At 46.1% G+C, this 17,286-nt stretch overlaps 2 protein-coding genes across 3 annotated transcripts in view; one reads left to right on the top strand and one right to left on the bottom strand.

Moving 5' to 3' along the window:
• P2RX7 (purinergic receptor P2X 7) overlaps positions 1-15,625 on the bottom strand; it is a gene marked incomplete at both ends in the record, with an annotated part of 40,882 nt that extends 25,257 nt beyond the window's left edge. Inside the window, 3 exons of one of the 2 annotated variants that reach the window (XM_080650637.1) lie at positions 2,087-2,155; positions 3,216-3,381; positions 15,507-15,625. In XM_080650637.1, coding sequence (XP_080506763.1) covers positions 2,087-2,155; positions 3,216-3,381; positions 15,507-15,625 — 354 coding nt within the window. Of the gene's footprint in view, positions 1-2,086; positions 2,156-3,215; positions 3,382-7,363; positions 7,492-15,506 lie in introns of those variants that run through there. The other variant, XM_080650638.1, reaches the window with a different exon arrangement.
• Positions 1-17,286, top strand: part of IFT81 (intraflagellar transport 81) — a 130,528-nt gene that overhangs the window by 36,906 nt on the left and 76,336 nt on the right. The window lies entirely within an intron of this gene.

Below are 17,286 nucleotides of genomic sequence, written 5' to 3'. Positions count from 1 at the left end.
GTGGCTTTTATAGAGATTCAACAGGACCTCTGCGCCATTGTCTAGCTGCATGACACTGGTCAAGTCACTGCACCTCTCTCAGCCTCAGTTTCCTCCTCTGTAAAAGGAGGGTGAACAGATCTGCCTGAAGTGGTTGCTGTGAAGATGAGATGAGCATTATTGATACAGATCCAAGGGAATGTTAGCCTGGTTCCAGGTTTAGGTGGACACGATGGCAAAGACTGTCATAGGAGAGAGCAGATCTACCCCGAGCTCTCAGACACTCAGACCTTGTCACCTGTGTGGGCTGATGAGCAAGACCCACGGGCAAGGCTGGTCCTCCCACAAGCAGGAAACCTGCTTGATAGCATCCCAGTGCTGCACACCTCGGTGCTGGGATGGTCCCTGGAAAAGCACAGGCATTACCTGAGTGGGCAATGGCAGGAGGGTGCAGTAACAGGTGATCTTTTGTAACACATTGCTCTAGATAAACTTACCAGAATAGCTAGTTATCCTCTTAAAGAACAGAGGGCAGGACTGGGAAAGGGCAGACTAGGACAAATACATTTTCTTTTAAATGCATAAGAATTTTTCTTTGGTGTTTAATCATTATAAATGTAATACATAGAATATAGGTATGTATCAGTAAATATTTTTATTTCAATTCTTTTTTTAAAATATATTTTATTGATTTTTTTACAGAGAGGAAGGAAGAGGGATAGAGAGCTAGAAACATCGATGAGAGAGAAACATGGATCAGCTGCCTCCAGCACACCCCCTACTGGGGATGTGCCCGCAACCAAGGTACATGCCCTTGACTGGAATCGAACCTGGGACCTTTCAGTCCTCAGGCCGACGCTCTATCCACTGAGCTAAACTGGTTAGGGCTCAATTCTTTTTTTTTTTTAATTACTTTTTTTTTTTAATCTTCACCTGAGGATATTTTTCCATTGATTTTTAGAGAGAGTGGGAAAGACAGAGAGAAATATCGATGTGAGAGAAACACATTGATTGGCTGCCTCCTCCTAACTCCCCGACCAGAGGCTGGGCCTGCAACCGAGGTACATGCCCTTGACCTGAATGGAACCCAGGACTCTGGTCTGCAGACCAACGCTCTATCCACTGAGCTGAACTGGCTATAGCAGGACAAATACATTTTGATAGAGAAGAAAGTTTTCCAGAAAGAGGTAGAAGAAGGTCAAGAGTCTGGAGAGGGCAAAATCAACTTGGGAAAGACTGCATGGGTGGTCACGGTGGTGGGGTGACAGGTAGCATTTACCTGATGCGGAGACTGAAAGGCTAGGAAGTGGGGTGATAACAAACAAGCAAAAAGAAGTGTGGTGAGCCGAAACCGGTTTGGCTCAGTGGATAGAGCGTCGGCCTGCAGACTCAAGGGTCCCAGGTTCGATTCCGGTCAAGGGCATGTACTGTGGTTGCGGGCACATCCCCAGTGGGGAGTGTGCAGGAGGCAGCTGATCGATGTTTCTCTCTCATCGATGTTTCTAGCTCTCTATCCCTCTCCCTTCCTCTCTGTAAAAAATCAATAAAATATATTAAAAAAAAAAAAAAAGAAGTGTGGTGAGAAGGCAAATGTGAACTGTGTGACAATGTTCCCAGACAGACAGTTCCCAGTGGTTCCGTAGTAGGAAAAGCCGTCTCAGAGAATGCCTGCAGCAAGCTGCGCGACTAGGGGAAGGCACTTAACCTCTCTGATCTGCGTCTGACCTGTAAAATGGGGCTGGGAATGCTGTTACCCTCCTAAATCTGTGAGGCTCCACTGAAATGTGAAATGCCGCACAAATGCCAAAGATCAATGTTGTCAGGAGCCATGCGGGAGGGAGCGATGGAGGAAGCAGGCCTCGCGCCTGCACAGGCGCCTAGTACCTGAGCTGGAGACGGGACAGGCAAAGATGGGGCGGCTCCAGAGAGAGAACTGCAGTGTCTTCTGACACTGCCCAGACCCACACTCAACAAAGGAGGCTCAGTAAAGTTTGCGAGCTGGAAGACATAGCAGATCTCAATTCCCACCTTCTCCCGCCCTTTCTCTTGCCTGTGTCTCCTCCAGAACTCTTATCGCCAGTCTAGTTGCTCTGGGTCCCTTCCTTACCTCTGGACACAACCCCTGCACCTGGCCCTTTGTCTTGAGAAAGTTTGTCATCACAAAGAAGGAGTTCCCCTGAGGAGAAAAGGAGAAAAGTTCAATGCAAAGCCTTTGAGAACACAACTATTTAATCTTAATTATTCAGCTTGCTAAGTGCCTGGGGGCGTACCCTTCCACTCTGCTAAACTTCAGTCTGGAATTCGGGTTCCGGGAGCAAACTTGGGACTACACGGAGGGCTTAATATCAAAGCTGGATGAGCCGCCCTGCTGAGCCGAGGGAGAGCAAAGGCACATGGAAACTGATTGAGGATTCCTTTCCCATCCCAGTTTCCCAGTAAAAACCCATTAAATTGAAACTCAGGAGGCCTAGGGAGGCAGAACTGGGGGTGATTGTTGGCTTCATCAGAGTGCTGTTCAGATTATCTAGGACTTTAATAAAAGGGCAATAGGGCATGCCACCTCCTGGGAAATAGCAGCTTAGGTTTTATGGTTTTGCAAAGCTGTCCAGCTCCCAGAGGACCTTTTGTCTCTCCCGCCCCCCCATCTGTTCTTGAGTCACCTTCGACTTTTCCATTTTGACAATTCTAATTTCATTTTCTTTTCTTGCGAATTTAGGCAGCCGAATGCCCTTTCTGTAATGGTCCACACCCTTTCTTTCTTTGTCCTTTGTATCCTTCCTTAAACACCCAAGAGTGTTTTCCTGGAAACATTTTCTTGACAAAGTGCCACACAAACAATACAGAAGGGCTGGTCCTCTCCAGGCAGAGAGTTCTTGGTCCTTCTGAATCTAGGCAGACCTTGCTGACTCCATGGCCCTGCTCCTAAAGAGTGGTGTGCAACTCAAAGTGTGAGTGAATCCAGTCGTGTTTTAAATGCACCAGGACACACAGCTATTTTGAGAAGCCCTGGAGGACTTGATAAAGCAAAGAATCATCTCCTTTGAGCTGTTAGATCTGACCCAGTTTTGCAATTTTTAGGTTTTCTCCATTGGTATTTTCACAGAGCTTTTTAAATAGGGCCAGTCTTTTTCTGGAGTAAGGCTCTAGGTCCCAGGGCTGGGGGCAGGGGAAAGGGAATGAGGCCCTGGTGACAGTGAGCAGGGATGCATCCTGGGAGGATGTTGACCAGTGCTCACCTGCAAGGGGAAGGTGTAATCTGCCGTGTCCAAGACACTGTGCACCTCCTTCTTTCCATTCTCCAGAATCTCTTCTCTCACCTCCGCTATGCCTTTCACCTTGGTGTGCACAGAGCTGATCAGAGGTTCTTTCCGCTGGTACTGCTTGTCACACACCAGAGCAAAGCTGAGTGGCAGACACAGAAAAGCATCAGTGGTTTTCCCAGGGAGGCCCAATGCCGTGGTTTTGGATGGAGGCTGCCTCCATTCCAATCCTAGCTTTGCTAGGGAACTTTGGGCCAACGACTTGCCTTGTCTGCGACTCATTTTCCTCATGTATAAGATGGGAAGAATGGTTATACCTACCTCATAGGTGTTAGGTCTGATCAAATAATCGAATGGATATTCCCTCCCCTGGGAAACTGACCTTTAGATCATTTCACAATCAACATTCCTTTTTGCTTAGACCACATTCCATTTGCTGAGACCAGTAACTTTCCCCTCCAGACTTGCCCAGGATCTTGACCCGCACAAAGAATTCACTGCTGAAAAAACCTAGAGTCCTTTAAAATCTTTGACTCCCCACCCCTGGGTGCTGGCACTGTTTTGGGGCTCAGCCATCTGGTTTCTAGGTGACCTAATAAATTCATAATTCCTTACCCCTTTCAGCCTCATGCGTTCCTCCTTCAGCGACCCTAACAGCAGGGTTGTTGATGAATTATGTATGCAAATTCCACACAGTGAGCGCTGGCTACATGGAAACTATCACCCCAGTGCCAACCTCTAATATTGCCTAATATAGACCCTAATTTACAGGACAGCTTCTCAAATACCAGAGTTTACCTGGTATTAATTCACCAGCTTTGTTCTGGGGCTCAGAAACCCATCGGTACCTATCTAAGGGTGTGTCCAGCAGATCAGCCACCTGTTTTCTAGAAAGACACACCTGTTTTATAAATAATATTGATAATACGCGCTACCCTTTGTTGAGCACTTCAGACGTGCTGAGAGCTCTACACACATCATTTCCTTTCATCCTCACGCCAATAGGAGAGAGTATTGTCATCATTGTCCTCTGTAGATGAGAGAATGGGCTCAGAGGTGAAGGAACTTGCCCACAGATAGGCAGTGGCAGAACTGAGGTTCTTGACTGGTCTACCACGCAGCCCAGAGCCAGACCTTGTAATCAAATGCTATTCTTGTTCATGCCTTATGTAGCTCTGCCTCCGGTTTCCTGCCTTTCGGGCCAGTTCATTAGCTGTTAATACCCTATTTAGAACATGAATGTAAATTACTATGGTGGGGAAACTAAAGAGGAGAAGTGGAATTGATTATTAAAAATGGTAGATTTCATCTCCACATTTTTTCCCTGCCTCCCGTTGCCCAAAATAATTAAGAGTTTATCCTAAATGCTTTCTTTATTCATTCAGCATGTGTTTATTTGATCTCTTCCTTCTGCCCAGCCCCTAATATCTGAAGGATATTGGGAAGTCTAAGCCAACGGCTGCCCACTGGGAGCTAACCTTGGAAGCCAAGGCAGAGTGGGCCAAGACATGGTCCCAGTTGTTCTCAACCTGGGCTGTTCCCAGCTGTTCTCAATCAGGGAGCTTTCAAAATTGTAGCTCCCAGGGCCAGCCCTGGAAACTATGGTTCTATAGGTCTGGAGAGTTATCCAGGTACCTATATACCTTTTAAAAGTCGCCCTGCTGATTTTGATACACAGCCAGGTTTGAGAATCCCTGGGAATTGCATGAAAAGATAACGCATATTTGCCAATATGAAGTCCACCTGAAGACGTGCATTTCCCATGACCCAGCAGTTCCATTCGAGGTGTGTGCCCTGGAGACACCCTCATACATGTGCCTAAGGAGGAATGTACAGAATGTTTACAGCAGCATTCTTTGTACGAGGGAAAACCAGAGATAACCTAAATGTCCTTGAACATTGAATGGGTAAATAAATTGTTGGATTCACACAATGGGATGCTCTACAGCAGGGGTGGGGAACGTTGGCCGAGGGCTGTATAAGGCCCAATAAATCATTTGGGTTCAGGGCACTAAAAGTGAGTTAATTAAATGTTTGACCAAATATAGCAGGCTAATTTTTAAGTTGATAATTTTGTATGGCCTTCAAATGATGTTATAAATATCTAAATGGTCCAGGGCAAAAAAAAGATTCCCCACCCCTGCTCTACAGCAATGAGAATGATGGCGAGCTAATTGTATCAATATGAAAATAACAGTGTTGAGCAACCAAAGCATGCCACATTATGATATAAGGTTTAAAGAAATCCAAAACATCATTATATACTCAAATACCTGTCCACATATATTCATAGCAGCACTCTTCATGATAGCCAAAAGGAGACAACACCCCAAAGGTTCAACAGTAGATGAATGGAAAAACAAAATGTGATCTATCCATATATTATTCAGCCACAAAAAAGAATAGAGTACTGAAACATGCTACCCTGTGGATGAACCTCAAAAACACTGTGCTAAGTGAAAGAAGCCAGATGCAAAAGATCACATATTATATGATCCCGTTGATATGAAAGATCCAGAATAGGAAAATCCATAGAGACAGAGAGTAGTAGATTGATGGTTGCCAGGGGCTGGGAGCAGGGAGAAATGCGAATTAACTGCCGAATGGGCATAGGGCTTCTTTTAGGCGATGAACTAGACAGCGGTGGTGGTTGCACAACCTTGTGAATATGCCAAATGCCACTGACTTGCTCTTGTTAAAATTATTGATTTTGCCCTAGCTGGTTTGGCTAAGTGGATAGAACGTCGGCCTGCAGACCAAAGGGTCCCAGGTTCGATTCCAGTCAAAGGCATGTACCTTAGTTGCAGGCTCCTCCCTGGCCCAGGCCCTGGTGGGGCTCATGCAGGAAGCAACCAATCGATGCATTTCTCTCACATCGATGTTTCCCTCTGTCTTTCCCTCACTCTTCTACTTTCCCTAAAAATTAATGGGAAAATATCCATGAGGATTAAAAAAAAAAAGAAAAGATTGATTTTATGGTATAGGAATTTCATCTCAAGGAAAACCTTTTTATAGTTATGGACATATGTTGTAGAAATATAAAAACAACAATTCTGTGGTTGTTTTTATACTTCTACAACATATGTCCAAGCACAAAATTCAGAATGATGTTTAAAAGGGGAGAGGAAAGAGAACAGATACAGGCTGGGTCTGCAGGGAGCTAAACCTGGACTAGTAATGTTCTTTTCCTAAGTGGGATGGTGGCATATGAGTGTTTATTATATTCTTCTTAATATATATTTTAGTATTTCTATGACATTCATTTTTTTTAAAAAGGCTCATTAAGAAAGAGTGGTGGCAAGAGATCCAGAATTGAGACCCAACTGGCGTCCACGAGACGGAGCTAGTCAATGTAATTCCACGGACAAATAGATAACACTATAGATAACACCGTTCAACAGTACTATGCTGCCTCTCTTCACAAAATGAACGTCGTCTGTGCTGTGTTTTTCCCCGTTGGCTATTGCACCATTTTCCCAGAAAAACCCTGGGTCAGTCTGGCCCACCATTTGGGAAGCTCAGTTCTGGTCTCTCATGTCCATTCCAGAATGGACAGTGTGTTCTAGAGCAGCCTTAGTGGAATCCAGGCCCCTGTACATCGGAAGACTTGTCTCTGTATAATAATGAACGTATCATTTTAAGAATTCAAATGCTTCAGAGCCACATCTCAGGGGGAAAAAAGAGTTTGCAGTGCCCTGCCCGATGGGAAGAACATATTAACGACCGTCCCAGCAGCTCTCTCCCAACTCACTTGGTGACTCAGACAAGCCATGCACCTCTCAGGGTCCGTGGGTTTAGCCCCTGAATGAGGAGCTAACTGCCTGGCTTCCTGCTCCCTGTGACCTTTTGGCTCTGGGCAGCGACAATTCTGATCCTCTGAAGCCTGCAAACCACATGTCCCTGAAGCGAAAGGGGCAGGAAGGGGCTGGGGACTTAGCTAGGTCATGTCTGATGGGTAGGTAGAGATAATGGGGGAGAAGAGAGTGGAGAGTCTGGAAGGTGGAGAGGGCTGACATGAGAGAAGCCTTGCTGAAAGGACAGGGGAAACGGGTGAAAGTGACGGGGGGATGGAGAATGAGGTCAGCCCCAGAAGCCTTCAAGCTTGCACTCTGCACCTGACTCACCACATGTAGACAAGGGTCCCCGTTATAATGAGGTTCTTCAGAATACCGATCCACAGGCTCTGAATATGAACGACTTTGGCAACTTGCACAGACTGGCATATCTGGGGGAATTGGCACCGTGCGGGCATGGAGAGAGACCTCAGAACACGGTGGGGGAAGAAGTGCCTCTCAGACAAGCCTGGCTCTTCCTCAGTGTCTGGGCTCACTGAGCAAAGGTTACTCTAAATTGACCTGAAAGTGAACTGTTTTCCAGCTGGTTAACCCCCGCCTACCCGGAACCAGCTGTGTGCCTTCTGTGCCTCATGGAGATGCTGGGCCCGCAGCCTCTGCTTCTTGCGCATAAAATCCCCAGAGAAGAATCAGACTATGTCCATCCCTGGTCCACTCGCCTTGGCAAACAACCAAGGGCAGCAAGAGATGCACTGAGAAGATAGTGGTGGAGAGCCTGCACCCCCAAAGCCAGTTAAATACTGATTGTATTAATTACTCATTGCTGCTGTAGCAAATTACCATGAACCTAGTGGGTTAAAACAACACACATTTATTCCCCTATAGTTCTAGGGGTCCTGCTGTTCACATCAAGGTGACAGCAGGACTGGTTCCTTCTGGAGGCTTCATGAGAGAATCTGTTCCTCACCTCTTCCAGCTTCTAGAGGCTGTGGGCACTCCTGGGCTCCCAGCCTGCCAGACCAGCCCCTGCTCGCATTGGTACATCTCCTTTCTCTAACTCTGACCCTCCTGTCTCTCTCTTTTAAGAACTCCTGTGATTACACTGGGGCCACTCACATAACCAAGGATAACCTCCCCATCTCAAGACCTTGAACTTCATCACATCTGCAAAGCCCCTTTTACCGTATAAAGGACCACATCCTGTTCCTGATCTTTAGGGGGAAGCATTCAGTCTCACCATCGAGGCTCAGTTTATTCTCATGAGCACTGTGCTTCTTTGCCCCTCCACCCTCCTTTCTCACGTTGCCAGGCACATACTTGCACAAGAGTCTTTTCTCACCTAAGACACATTTCACACACGTTAAGATAAATTTGCAGATGTTATCATTTTATATCTCAAACCACAACAGGCTGGGTCACTGCATGCTTCCGCTAGCAAAGCGAAAGTGCCTGCACCACCTTTGAAGAGGGCTTGACAAACGAGTGTGGGTGTGTGGGCTTGGCTGAGACAGGAAAGGTCTGGACTCCGTGTTGGGGGACACAGGGCTGGAGGGGTTGGGCTGCTATTTTGAAGAAGAGGAGAAATATGATAGCAGGGTGCAGCCATTTGAAGAGTGTCAAGTAGAAAGGCCACAGGGCAGAACTCTAACCAAAGCGGGGAAATGACAGGGAGATGGATTTGGGCTCGAAGTGAAGAAGAACTGTCTGACAATTAGAACAGCCCCAGAACACAGTAAGCTTTCCTTAGGGTTGCTAGTTGGTGTCACTGATAACCATGACAATTTTCAGTTATCTCATCATCTCCTTCTCTCCCATCTCCTCTCCATCTACATTTCAACATCATCTCTCATCTTGAAAATGAGTCCTCCCTCGACCCCATATTCTTCTCCTACCACCACTTGATGTCTCTCTTCTCCTTTGTAGCCAAGTCCCTTGAAAAATGAGTCACCCCATCCATTTCCGCGTCTCCATCCATTCCTCCACCCACTACAGTCTGGCGCCCATCCCTCCAAAGCCTCCCTTGCCAAGTAAACAACTTCATCTTCACTGAGTCCGATAGATGCCCCACAGACCTGTTCTTTTTGGGACTCTCAGCAGCATCTGACACCAATGATCACACACTAGCTCCTTCCCTTTCTCCCCTCAGCTTCCTGGAATCCCCATTCTCCTGACTTTCTTTGTATCTCTATAACCGCCCTGCTGAGATCCTACCAGGACATCTGTGCTCCCATCACTTAAAGGTTAGCATTCCTCGGGAATCTGTTCTAAGCCTTCTTACCTTCTCATCCACATTTTCTCTTGCTGGTCAGTTGCAGTTGCTTCCATGGTTCTGGTTGCCCCATATATGCTGGTGACATAGAAATCTGTATCTTTAGCTTCAGATTCATATATCTAACTACCCACTGAGCCTCTATATTTGTGTGTCCCACAGACACATCAAACCTTCAGTTCTGAACTCATCTTCCACCCCCAACTGGGCTTTTTCTCCCATATTCCCTACCCCAATAAATTCTTCCACCACCCATCGGTTGCTCAAGCCCAAAACATGGCACACTCCTTAACTTATCCTTTCCCTCACTCCTCCTCATGCATTCTATTGTTTTATTTTCCTAATGTTATTCAAATCCATCTACTTCTCTACCACTGGCACTTCCTTAGGCCAGGTCACCATCAACTCTCACCTGATTATCCTGTAGTCTCCTAAATGATCTCTCTCCCTACATTTGTATTCCTATCTTCTCCATGCCCAACCTCCCTCCACACCCTCTACCTGTATACACCTGTCTGTGCCCATGGATGCTATAGTCTTCTCTCAAGAGAATAAATCTAGGAAGAGGTTCAGGGCCATTTGGGAAGAGAATTCTGCAGTCCTGCATCCCCAGGGCTTGGTGGGATGGGTGAGTGCAGCTCTGAATGGGCACATTCTGGCCCTGTGGCAGGCAAACCTCTAAGATGACCCCCAATGTTTCCTGAATCCTGGTATATGAACCCTGCCTAACGCCCTGAGCTTTGAGTATGATGGATATGCTTTCATGTTTAGGTTCTATTACACAGCTGACCCTAAGAAGAACACCTGGGTAGGCCAGACTCAACCCCATGAGCCCTTTAAAAGCAGAGTGTTTTCTTTGGCTGGTCTCAGAAGAGAAGTCAGAGACTTGAAACATGAGAACAATTCATCGTTTCATCACTGGCTTGAAGCTGGAAAAGGCCACATTCACAAAGAATGAAGGTGACTTCTAGGATCTTAAGAGTGGCCCCTGGCTGACAGCCAGCGAGGAAACAGAGCTCTCAATCCTGTAACTGTAAGGAATTGGAATTTTACCAACAAGAATGAGCTTAGAAGTAAAAATTTCCCCCAGAGTCCCAAAGTGAGAACTCGACCCAGCTCACAGTTTGATTTCAACCTTGTGAGTCTCTGAGCAGAGAACCCAGTCATTGCCCAAATCACTAACCTACAGAACTGTGAGCTGCTACGTGGATGGTGGTTTATGCCACTGAGTTTGGAGTAATTCCTTAAGCAGCAGTAGGAAACTGGCTTCTTACTTCATGGGGAAGCTTGCAGCCAGCAGAGTGCCACAGCGAGATTTCTAAAGCATGGGGTTCAGGGAAGTGGTCCCCATTGGTTAGGTCAAGGTTGGTACTGCCCCCATAAATTCCTAAAGATGAATTCTGCTCACGCCCATCACATGATGTTATTCCCTGCGTACTAAAGTGTTGCATAGTTCTTATATTTGAAAAGCTTGGGCTTGGGTCTCATGCCTATGTCCTAGCTGCAAGAGAAGCTGGGAAATTAAGCTGTGACATATAATCAAGAAGTGGAGTCCATAACATGGGAATTCCCCCATAATTGCACTGTTCAAATCATGATTATCCATTGAGATTTTGTAATGCATGTCTGTTTTTTGACTATCCCTCCCACTCCACCCCTACCTACCACTTTCTTTTCCCATTTCTTCCAGCAACAGAATTCTTTTTTCCTAAGGAAAAGCCATTGACTGTGGTTAGATCCAACTCATTCAGCTCTGTTACCCTCTCTCTACTTCCTGCCACAAGAGTGAGCACATGACCCAGGGTTGGCCAGTCAGGTGACACCATGCCCCTAGCCACATTCATTGGTTAAGGGATGAATATGTAACTCAAGCTCAACCAATCAGAGTCTTTCCTGGGACTTTCTTGGCAGAGCTATCAAGAAACCCTGTTTGTTCCTCTCGTTGCTATAAGGGGAGGATATGAGGTGTGCCACCTTCCTACATAGATAGCCTATTTAAGAAGAAAACGAAAATCTTAGTAGATCCAAGATATAGAGAGAGAACCAGCCCTGATAACACAGTTTGGACTTTTATGACCATCCATGTCAGAGGACAGTTCCATCGCTTCCGCTGCCCAGTTACTTGACAGTAAGTCCCCCTGTGTGGCTTGCTGGCTAACTTGAGGTAGGTTGCTGTCAGACATCCAAACAATATGACTAGCACAGACCTACTCAGCATCCTGTCCACATACTGCTGAAACCCTGGGAGCTGAGCCACGTGACCCTGCCTGCAGCTGCACTCCCTGCCTTTGACTCCAGACCTGACCTTGGTTGTGAGGGACTATGAGAAGCTGCTCAGCCTCTTGTCTTTTTTTTTTTTTTTAATTGATTTCAGAGAGAAAGGGAGAGGGAGAGGGAGAGATAGAAACATCAATGATGAGAGAGAATCATTGATCGGCTGCCTCCTATTGGGGATGGAGCCTGCAACCCAGGCATGTGCCCTGACCGGAAATCTAACTGTGACCTCCTAGTTCAGTGGTCGGCAAACCGCGGCTTGCGAGCCACATGCGGCTCTTTGGCCCCTTGAGTTTTTAGCAAAGGCCAGCTTAGGAGTACCCTAATTAAGTTAATAACAATGTACCTACCTATATAGTTTAAGTTTAAAAAATTTGGCTCTCAAAAGAAATTTCAATCGTTGTACTGTTGATATTTGGCTCTGTTGACTAATGAGTTTGCCGACCACTGTCCTAGTTCATAGGCTGATGCTCAACCACTGAGCTATGCCAACCAGACTCGGCCTCTAGTCTTATTTCCAGTATTGTAGCCCATCCTGTACCCCAGTTTTAATAACTGATGCACTGTCTTACTTTGTTATCCTGGCCTTTTGCCTTTCGGCCCTAGTATGTACAACCACTGAACCCAGAACCCTGTGGCCAGAACCCACCACCTGCTGCTGCATATCCCAGATTTTACCTGAGCCTGTCTGGACTTCCATCAGTGGCCCACACCAGTCCAATTTGATGCATACAACATCCCTCAACCCTGGGCCACCATGAGTCTACCCATTTCACAGATAGCCAAGTTGCAGTTATATCAACTTGCAGCCTCAGAATACAATTGAAGGTAGCATTGCCCACACTGTGTTCTATGGGACACCATTCAGAGAGATATAAATCTTCCACTAACACAGAGGGGAAAAGCAAAGCTGGCAGCATTTATTTCTTCAATTTTATATTTTAAAATATAAACAATGGGAAAGCATTTTACGTGGGATTATCTTCCAAAGTCGGGACTTAAGGTAAAAATTGTGTCTCATTAAAGTTGCCTTTGCTAGGCCCATGCATTGTGTACAGTGCATAGCCACAGGCTTTCCTCCTGCTGCCCTGGAACAAGTTGCTGTTTTTCCAGTTTTGCGGGAAGTGAAAGGAAGGCGAATGTGAAGGAGTTGGCTTATTTCCAGGGGCACGTTGAGTGGAAAAGGTGTATTTAGATCCACAGGTAGGACGGCAAAATGCTCACTCTGTGAGAAGCACGTGGAAGCAGAGACTGACTGAGGGAACCCCAACTCAAGTATCCATCTCCCCCTTACTCCGGGCACCAGTCACCGAATCATTGCACTGTTTTAATTGTGCCCTCCCTCCATGCTCTGGTGGAATGTGTGTAACTGAAATTAAGGGAATTAAATGCATGTAAAATAAGAGTCCACCATGTGGAAGAAAAATAGTTATCATTGTAAGGTGTTCTCATAATAATCTTTCTCATATGTACAATGATCTGTTTTTAAGAAACTGTGTGCTGGACCCAAACATACCAGAAGGTTACATTATCTGTTACATGGAATGGTGAAATATGATCTTTGTAGGAGTTTACGATGTTTTTTTTATCATCAGCCCTATAATATCTTGTCTAAGTAATGTCTTACTTTAGAATTCTAGCATATGGGTTTATCATTCAATGTTTGTTGCATAGTAAACACATGAATTAAATAATGATTATCCTAATAATTACTATTAATAAGAAGAATCACACTTAGTAAGGGCTTGCCATATGCCAGGTATTTTTCTAGCAGCTCTGCATTTATTAACTCATTTAATTCTCACAACAACCATCATCCCCATTTTACAGAAAAGGAAACACAAAGAGGTAAAGGATTTTTTTTTTTTTTTTTAAATATATTTTATTGCTATTTCACAGAGAGGAAGGGAGAGGGATAGAGAGCTAGAAGCATCGATGAGAGAGAAACATCGATCAGCTGCCTCCTGCACACCTCCCACTGGGGATGTGCCCGCAACCAAGGTACATGCCCTTGACCGGAACCGAACCCGGGACCTCTCAGTCCACAGGCCGACGCTCTATCCACTGAGCCAAACCGGTTTCGGCGAGGTAAAGGATTTTTGAATCCACCTTTTCAGATCTCAAACCGCAAGTGTGGGCATGGTTACTCTGACCGTCAGAGGAGAGGGGGTACTGCATTCTGAAGGTACCCATTAGATTAAAAAAGATTCTTTGGAAAAAGAGCTGACATTTGGGGAGCTCCTACCCTATGCCAGGTGTTGAGAAGGGCTTGCATGCCTTTTCTACTTAATTATCACAACCACTCTGTGAACAGAGGCAGAATCTGAGGCTCAGAGAGGTTGAGTGACTCTAACCCTTAGGTGGTAAACAACACTGTCTCCCTGTACAGACGTGAGTTGTCATCATCATCATCATCATCTTCTTCTTCATCAACACAAAGAGCAAGGGGGCATTACCCATTAGGAAAATGTGAACCAAAACCACAAAGAGATAACCACTTTACATCCCAATAGGATGCCCGCAATCCAAAAAGACAGATAATAACAAGTGTCAGGTGAGGATGTGGAGAAATTGGGACAAATATTGATGGTGGGCATGTGAAATGGTGCAGCTGCTGTGAAAAACAGTTGGGTGGTTCCGCAAAAGGTTGAAAGAGTTACCAAGTGATCCACCAATTTCATTCATAGTTACATACCCAAGAAAACTGTTCATGCAAAAATATGTTCTTGCAAAAACCTGGACACAAATGTTTAGAACAGCATGATTTTTTAAAAATATGTTTTTATTGATTTTAGAGAGAGAGGAAGGAAGAGTGATAGAGAGAAACATCGATGAGAAACATCATCAATTGGCTGCCTCCTGCCTGCCCCCTAGTGGGAATCGAGCCCACAACCCAGGCATGTGCCCTGACTGGGAATCCATCCAGTGACCTCTTGGTTCATGGGTTGACGTTCAACCACTGAGCCACACCAGCTGGACAACAGCATGATCCGTAATAGCCCCAAATTGGGAAACAACCCAAATGTCCACCACAAAGTTGTCCATCCATACAGTGGAATATTATGCAGCCATAGAAAAGAATGAAGTACTGATACATGCTCCAATGGACGAACCTTGAAAATATGATGCTGAGTGAGAGAAGCCAGACACAAAAGACCACATACTGTGTGATTCCATTTATATGAAATGTTCAGAATAGGCAAATCCATAGAGACAAAGAACAGATCAGTGGGTGCCCGAAGCTTCGGGGGAATGGGAATGTAACTAAGGGAGGTGGGATTTCCTCTTGAGGTGATGTAAATATTCTAAAATTGTGGTGATGATTTCACAACTCTGTGAATATGATAAAAACTACGAAATTGTACACTTTAAATGGGGGAATTGCATAGTGTACAAATTATATCTCAATAAGCTGTAAAAGAAAAGAAGAGCGTGGGGAGCCTTCCTAACCATGGAGAAGATCTAAAGTGATGTTTACAAGTCTGGTCCTGTTCCTGCCCCTAAGCAATGATGACTCAGACAGCTACCAGCAGCATCACTACTTGCACCCTGATTCATGGCCTTCTCCCTGGAAATCAAGGGTGTTGCCCTATGTTTTCCCCCCTTTCCCAGGCATGCCCTACCCATTTCGCCCTGGCAGGCCTGGGATAGAACTCAGAGTGTCACACTTGCCTCCCAAGCTTCTTTCTGTAGCAAACTAGCACAGCTTCCTCCTGTCTGCTGCTTGCTGGCCACTCTCCGCACCCATACCCTCCCCTCCCCCCCCCCACCACACACACAAACACACTTCTCCGCCAGCTTGCTGTGAGACACACATCTCAGGTCTTAAAACCATGTGGACTTCAGGATGTGCACTAGAAGCTGCACCTTGGGGTTTCCTGTGCCAGCAACCACTGCAGAGATCTGGGGTCATCTCCACACCCCACTTACCTAACATAGGAAAAGACAATCATGTGGAAGAACCACTTAATGGTGCCATAGCTCGTGCTCTGGATCCGGGTGACTTTGTTGGTCTCATACAGGAAGATATCATCGCAGCAGGCTGGCATGGTGAGAGGCTTGCTCTTGTCTTGGGGCTGGCTCCAGAAGGGCCACAAGCAGGCCCACCAGTAAGAGAAACTGAAATGCCCTGAATTTAAACTGGAGCCTTTAAGTTTGAGCTCCTCCAATGATGACAGAATGGGGGCGGACCCTGGCTGCTGTCCAGACATGGCTGGGGGATAAACAAGCGAAGTCAAGTCCTATAGGCCTGCCTGGCAGCTGACCCCGCCCCCGCTGGCCTCCCTCACATGCTGGCACAATGATGGTGTTCAAAGGAAGGGCTTTTTTTTTTTATTTTTAGAATTCTGCCCTTCCCCCTGTTCCTTTCACTTTTTTGACTCATTTCATTTGGGGGAAAGGGGCAGCCCTTCAAATGTCAGGAGATCCAGTGCTTCCATTGTGCCTTAGAAAAGGGCCTAGATCTTTCCATGGCCTCAGGAGCCACTCAGAGACTGACTGATTCATTTTCTGCAATCCTTTATTCAGCCCCAGATGTGTATGAACACTGGGTGAACGAAGGTCTCCGCCTCCCCTTCCGCCCTCACCCCACACACACTTCCTCACAACACTCCTGTCTGTAGATAGTGGGGAATCAGATCTGCTGGGTAGTGGGGAGGAGGGTGGACTTTACTTCTATGCTGAATATTTTCTGCACGACCCTCTGTCTGGTTCCTCTCTCTATCCTCCTCTGTGCTCTGGGAGGTCCATCCAGGACTTAGGCCCAGCAGCCTAAGACTCCCAGGAACAAACTTGCCATCCAACAAAGCTAGGATTTGACCCCTCAATGAGGGTGAACATATGCCAGAGGAGCCGTGGGGTGTCCCCAAGCAAAGGGACAGAGTTTTTGTAGGATTCTGGTGGAGTTTAGCTTAAATTTCAATGAAAGCAAATTTTGGCAGGATCAAAGCAAAGCAGGCTTTGTATAAAACGGTCAACTTCAGATCTGGGTTTTAAAGTGGACTCAGCTGTTTCCTCAGAAGCAATAAAGCTAAGATTCAAATGGTCCAAGAATCCTTAATCTGAAACTCTGAGCTGAGTGCACACTAAGGCCACTTCTATGAAGTTTTCTCTTCCAAATGCAGGCACTGTTAGGGTCACCTAAGGAGGATGCACGAGGCCAAAAGGGGTAAAGGTCATCTGGAAACCCAGGTGGGCTGAGCCCCAAATGGTGCCAGCACCCAAAGACTGGGAGTCAGAGGTTTTTAAAGGACTCTAGGTGGGCTTTTTCTGGGCGGAGAATTCTCTGTGCAGGTTGGGATTCTGGGAAACTCCAGAGGGGAGAGATAATCGCCTTAGCAGGTGGAATGTGGTCTAAGCAAGTGGAATGTCCATTGTGAAGTGGCCTAAAGGTCAATTCCCAGGGGAAGGGGTATCAATTCAATTATTTGATCACACCTAACAGGCACTACTTTTAAAAAATTACTGATAGATCTTTAAACATCTCTATATCCAGACCAAGCCTTTCTGAGATCCTCACCTGTGCAGAATCGCCAGACCTAAATACCCAAAGACACTTCAAATCACATCTTCGCAATGAAACACCTTCCCACAAAGCAGTCGTGCAGGGAAGGACTGATGAGGACTGCTTTTCCTGTCAGCTTAGCCATGAGGGGAGGGAGGTCAGGGTGTGTATTTTTTATTGATTTCAGAGAGGAAGAGAGAGGGAGAG

This window comes from Plecotus auritus (assembly GCF_963455305.1).
Source record: "Plecotus auritus genome assembly, chromosome: 13".
In the NCBI taxonomy this organism is placed as follows: Eukaryota; Metazoa; Chordata; class Mammalia; order Chiroptera; family Vespertilionidae; genus Plecotus; species Plecotus auritus.
This window is presented reverse-complemented; position numbering and strand designations above follow the sequence as displayed.